This window comes from Octopus bimaculoides, chromosome 5 (genome assembly GCF_001194135.2).
Source record: "Octopus bimaculoides isolate UCB-OBI-ISO-001 chromosome 5, ASM119413v2, whole genome shotgun sequence".
Lineage (NCBI taxonomy): Eukaryota > Metazoa > Mollusca > Cephalopoda > Octopoda > Octopodidae > Octopus > Octopus bimaculoides.
Window position 1 is genome coordinate 113,735,790 of NC_068985.1, and position 6,829 is coordinate 113,742,618.

At 35.0% G+C, this 6,829-nt stretch overlaps 1 protein-coding gene across 3 annotated transcripts in view; it reads right to left on the bottom strand.

The window, feature by feature from the left end:
- Nucleotides 1-6,829, bottom strand: part of LOC106878623 (plexin-A1) — an 803,747-nt gene that overhangs the window by 116,948 nt on the left and 679,970 nt on the right. For all 3 annotated transcript variants that reach the window (XM_052967952.1, XM_052967953.1, XM_052967951.1), the window contains exon 11: nucleotides 3,926-4,027. In XM_052967952.1, coding sequence (XP_052823912.1) covers nucleotides 3,926-4,027 — 102 coding nt within the window. The remainder of the gene's footprint in view (nucleotides 1-3,925; nucleotides 4,028-6,829) is intronic.

Sequence of the window (6,829 nt, forward strand, 5' to 3'; positions counted from 1 at the left end):
TGAGGGAGGGAGGGAGGGAGAGAGAGAGAGTGTGAGTGAGTGAGAGAGGGAGACAGAGAGAGAGAGAGCATATGCTTTTGCGTACACATGGTTGTAAATTTATGTAAATGTATGTGTGAGTACAAGTGTGAAGGTATACGTATGAGTGAGCGTGTATGTGTATATACATGTATTTGTGTATACAATATGCTTGTAAGTTAATGCAAATATATATATGTGAATGCAAATGTGATGGTATGTATATGTCTTCATATTTCAGTATAATCACATGCATGTGTGTGCTTGTAAGTGTATTTCTATGCATGATATGTGTTTGTATGCATGGGAATATGCATAAGAAAGTGTATATGATTATAAATGCATATGTGAATGTGTCAGTATTTGCGTACTAGTATGTACATACGCATGAATGTGTGCATGCGTCATGAATTTATATATATATACATACATACATATACATATATATATATATATATATATATATATATATATATATATATATATATATATACATACATATATACAATCATATCTTTTACTTGTTTCAGTCATTAGATTGTGGCCATACTGGGGCACTGCCTCAGAGGGTCTAGTCAAACAAATTGACTTCAGGGTTCACATTTTTCAAAGCCTGGTATTTATTCTATTGGTTTCTTTTTTTGCCAAACTGCTAAATTGCAGGGATGTAAACAAACCAACACCGGTTAGCAAGCAGTGGTAGCTGATAAATACAAAGATATACGCAGATATATTTACATATATATGGACACACACACACACACATGTGCATGTGTGTGTGTGCATGCAACTTTTTATGTGTAACTGTTTGAATGTATGTCTATATGTGTGCTTGTGTAGGAATGTGAGTGTATATAGATCTGTGTGTGTCTTTGTGTCTCCATGGGAATGTGTAGGTGAACGGTAAGGTAAGTTTGGGCATACTTGCCGTAATGATGAAAGAGGTGAAGTGCTGAGTGACAAATGAGATAAAACAAAAGAGCAGCTGTTAGTCCCAGAACTCCAGTGAGATGAGGTGGAAGAGGTTGTAATCATGCTGTAAAATATTTTATTGTTTTTGTTTTGTGTTTTTTTTTTAATCTTTTCCATTTTGATATTTTGACAAATAGAAACACTTAGCAACGTCAATGACTTCAGTAACAACAACAGCGTGAACAACAACAACAACAGCGTGAACAACAACAACAGCGTCAACAATGACAAGAACAACATTTTCGGCAGAAACCAATAGCAACAGCAAAAGGTAACAAAGGACACTCAAATGGTCACCCAAACTGCTAAAAATAGTAACCACATCTCACTTCACTCACCTCCTGCCAAATTTAAGGAAAAAAAAAAACAGAAAAAAAGGGCAGCCTTTGACTTTTTAAGTGCAAAACTCACTCCCTCCATCAAATTGACATCACCTGAACAAGATCATGATGCACCGTGCATCAGCTGTCAAAGTGATTGCAGAGCAATGTGAGGTGAAGTGTTTTGCTCATAAACGACAATGCACCACCCGGTCTAGGAACTGAAACCACAATCTTGTGATTGTGAGTGCAACACCCTAACCACTAAGACCATGCACCCTCATATGAATAATAATAATAACAGACCTAACAACTCCTTTATTGAAACTGGTGTAACTACAAAAGTCACAGCAAAGATTGTAAGAAAGGTCCTCAATATATAAGAAAATTGGTTGTGACCCGGCATCAGAGATATTGATTTCTAATGTTAAACATACATGCACACAATGAATAATAGCAATTTCAGTATTTATCACAAGGATGAAAGATTGATAAATATTAATTACTATTGAAAAGTTATAAAATAGCATTAAGGATATAAGTGGGTTGACTAAGGCCAGGAAGTGATCTCAAATCTAAATACATAACTTAACAGAGCTGGGTGCTTTTCTTCAATTATTGATTTTCTTCTGTGCCTCTTTGGCACTACATGTCTACATGAGATGCTTTCTTGAGACAAATACCATAGTTTTTTGGCTTTTTTTAACAGTGTATCCATGTTAGGTACGCTATAGAATATTATTTTGAACTAATACTGCTTCCATTACCAATGACAAATTTTAAAACAAAATGAAATAAAAGCAATTCTTTTTTCTTTTCATAAATTCAACAAAATATTATGAAATGATAAAATGTGAGTGAAGGAGGGGGGGGGGGTTCAGTTCCAGGTGGAGGTAGTGAGGTTGGTGTTGATAGCAGGGAAGGAGGTGAAACCTCCATTCACCTTCTAACAGTCTCAACACAAACCACCCCTCCACAAACTGCGTTAGTTTCTATATTTGACTCAGGACATTTCAGATAATTAACATTGATAATTAACACCCAGCAGAGCAAGAGAATGAGAGCTGGAGTGGAATTTTAATTATGAAGCTCACATAGAGACTTCTGCGGCTAATTTTTTATAATATGCTGACCCAACCCCTCATCTTTTCTTCTCCAAGGAGTCTGTCTATATTTGCTGTACACGTGCATATGCACACACATTTAGATTTTTTGACAGTTCTGTACTACAACATCAACTGCCTCTATTATCTTAATAACAACAACTACTATGATTTTTTAAAAACTTTTACTGTATTTTCTGGTATACAAGTAAAAATTTTCAGGCCAAAAGTTACAGCCAAAAACGGCAGGGTGACTTTATACACCCAAGATAACTTTGGCGGACCAAAAGAAGATTCCATGTGAAATGCAGTAGGATTTCTAAAGATAGTGGTGATGTTTTGAATGTTTATATTACATATTTACACTATATACAATGTTGATTTGTACGGTTGAAAATATACTCTTTTACTTGTTTCAGTCATTTGACTGTGGCCATGCTGGAGCACCACCTTTAGTTGAGCAAATCGACCCCGGGACTTATTCTTTGCAAGCCTAGTACTTATTCTATCGGTCTCTTTTGCCAAACCGTGAAGTGACGGGGACATGAACACACCAGCATCGGTTGTCAAACAATGCTAGAGGGACAAACACAGACACACAAACACGCACACACACGTATATATATATATATATATATATATATATACATATATACGACGGGCTTCTTTCAGTTTTCGTCTACCAAATCCACTCACAAAGCTTTGGTCGGCCCGAGGCTATAGTAGACGACACTTTCCCAAGATGCCACACAGTGGGACTGAACCCGGAACCATGTGGTTAGTAAGCGAGCTACTTATCACACAGCCACTCTTGCACCTATGTGGTAAAGATGTTTTTTTATATTGACATGAGACTATAAATAGTGAGGAATCACATAAAAAAAAAAAACCCATCAGATTAACATAGCACATTACTGGTACTTATTTTATTCCCCTCTGATCGGAACTAAACCCAGAATGTTTAAATGCTACTAATTCTGTACGTCTTAAAAAGTTTAGCTTTGAAATATATTCCTCATCATCATTTAACATCCACCTTTCCACGCTTGGAATTTGTCATCAGACAGAATTTGTTGAGGCAGATTTTCTGCTAAGCCTCACCTGTTTCCAAGAAAGGTAATCTTTCCCCATGATCAGACATGCTTTTCATGGAAGACTGGAAATGAACAACATCACTTGTATGATGATGATGATGATGATGCTTGTTTACATCACATGATGTGAAGACAAAGGTGCAGACAAGCATACAGACACACACACACACACACACACACACACACATATATGCATATATACAACGTGCTTCTTTCTATTTCTGTCTACCAAATCCACTCACAAGGCTTTGGTCGGCCCGAGGCTATAGCAGAAGACACTTGCCCAAGGTGCCACGCAGTGGGACTGAACCCAGAACCATGTGGTTGGTAAGCAAGCTACTTACCACACAGCCACTCCTGCGCCTGATTCAAAATATATAAATAAGAAATAACGATTAAAAATGTTGAGGTTACTTACTGAGACTGGATCGCAAATGATTCTGTCTGTGCTTGTTTTAGTGGCATGTACTTTCACGTCTTGGTTCAGTTTGAATTTACATTTGATATCTGTTTGGAAATCCTGTAAAGTATAATTGAAATATATGGCTATAAATATATAGGTCACACAACAACAGCACCAGCAATGACAATACTTGAACACATGGTATAAAGAGAAATAAGTAAATGAATCACAATAAGTAAATAAACATAGAACTCTACTAGTTGGGACATTCTATTGCCCATAACAATAATAATGATAATAACATTATGATACATCACACGTCTTGAGAAGAGCATTGTCAATATGAGAATGATTATTACCCATGTATTTATAATTCTTTTTTCACATAACTTCAATTCATTTTTAAAACAAACAATCTAGTGTATTTTGTTTAATGGTCTACCAATGTATACAGTGAGTTTCTTTACCTTAGGAGTTGGGAACAAGCTCGCTCGGCAAGAAATGGAAACAAAATTGAAAGAAGAAAAACTAATAATAATAATAATAATAAGCATTTCAACCAGCATGCTAATGATTCTGCCAGTTCACCACCTAGGAAACCCCAAGTTCAAAAGATAGTGCTCATGGGAACTGCCCATATCCTACGTAAAATACTGTCTATGTGATCTCAAATTTTAAAGCAAACACATAATTTTCTTATGGTTTCTTAAACATTCACTTGAACAAAACTGTACAAATCCAAATATATGGTACCCTAGGCATAACACCTACATGAACTTCTAACTTGTTGTCTCTTGAGGTCTCTGGGTGAGACTTGGATCCAACTTGTACAAATGCAAAACAAAAGTCAAACATAAAATAATAATAATAATGATAATAATAATATATTACTACAAATAATTATGGTTACAAATTTTGGCACAAATCCAACTGTTTTAGAGGCGAGGGTAAGTGGGTAACATCAACCTCAGTGCTAAGGTGGTACTTTATTTTATTGACACCCTGGAAGAATGAAAGTTAACCTCAGCAGGAAATGAACTCAGAATGTAACAAGCCAAAACAAATATTGTAAAGCATTTTTTAATTTTTTTTATGAAGCCAGTTCAATAATAATAATTCCTTACTCCAAGCTAAGCTCTGCCAATGACTTAACAAAGTAGTGCTGGAAGCTTTTGCATGGTACCAGCATTAGTGAGGTTTACCTTGTAACTTGCAAGACTAGGGGCTTACAATGAGGGAGAAAAATTGCAGTGCAAAATATAGATAGAAGGATAGAGAAACTTTGAATGTATATAAGAAGATTGATGGTGGGAGTGGGTAGAATATATACAAAATATATTTTACTTTACAGCAGTTATCTATTTCAATATACATGCCACACAAACAACGAAATTGAATACATGAGATAAATGGTACACACATATAAACATACATATAGCAAATTACATACTAAATTGCATACTTAAATACTCTGAAAACCACACATATACACACAGCCATATATACACATGGAAACACACATATGCACACATGGAAACACACATATACACACAGCCATATATACACATGGAAACACACATATACACACAGCCATGTATACACATGGAAACACACATATACACACACAAAAGAAAATCAATGTACATACATACATACATACATACATGTACATCCAAAAATGCATATATGCATACACAACAAATCATATATAATAACTATTAAAAAAAATAACAATATAAAAAAATGGTAACTAAGCAGATGGAAGAAGCATGTCTGTGAATAAAACAAAGAACTGCAAGAGGAGATAAAAAGAAAATTATTGTTGCTTGTCTTTTGTTGTTGGTGTTTTGTTGTTTAATGGATAACAACAATGTAGCTTTTAGTTGTAATTTTAAATTACAGCTGCCCGCAACAACAGCAACATTACCATACACATCATCACAGCCACTACCACCACAACTAATAACATCATCCTCATCATCATCGTCATTGTACTCATTCATCATTGTCATCATAATTAATAGCAACATTATTATACTCATCAACACAATAACGAGTTAACATCATCAGCATCATCATCATACTTATCACTATCACCATAATTAGTAACAACACTATTATACTCCTACCACTATTATACTCCTACCACTTACAACCGCCATAACTAATAAAAATAATCATTACTCTTAACACCATCGTGGCCACCACCACATGCAACAATAAAAACATCATTTTCTTCGCTATTATCACCAGCACTATTATCACTACTATAACTACTGCGATTGCTTCTACTAACATCTTCAAGACAGTTAACTTTTGGTTAAAAATTAAATGTAAAAAAGCTAGAATGCAAAAAAAAAAAAAAAACCAAAAATGAATAGCTAAAAATGAAAACGTAAATTTAAAAAAAAAAAAAAGAATAAAAGATATGACAAAAAATTAGAGAGAGCGAAAGAGGGGGAGAGAGAGAGGGAGGGAGAGAGAGAGAGAGATAAAGAGAGAGAGAGAGAAAGAAAGAGAGAGAGAATGAGAGTATAGAAAAAGTCGAAGAAAAAGAATTTTACAGATGTTCCATACAGAAACAAAAAAAGAGGGAGTGAGGGAGGAGAGAGAGGGGGAGGGAAGGAAATAGAGAGAAGGGGGGAGAGAAAGATAGCGATAGAGAGAAACCAATGAGATAACATTGTTTTAAAGAACGGAGTTGTTGCAACCATTTTTTTTTTTTTCACATTGTTATTTTATTTTATTTTATTTTATTTTGGTTTTGTTCTGGTAAAGTTGACTTAGTTTATATATTCAGTCTGGAGTTAGGTTCGATGATGCTGGCTTGCAAAGTTGTGGAGGTGGGGGAGGGGGAGACGGATAGAGAGAGTTGGAGAATAATTCTATCGAAGAAAAAGATGCAGTATTTGTAGAATG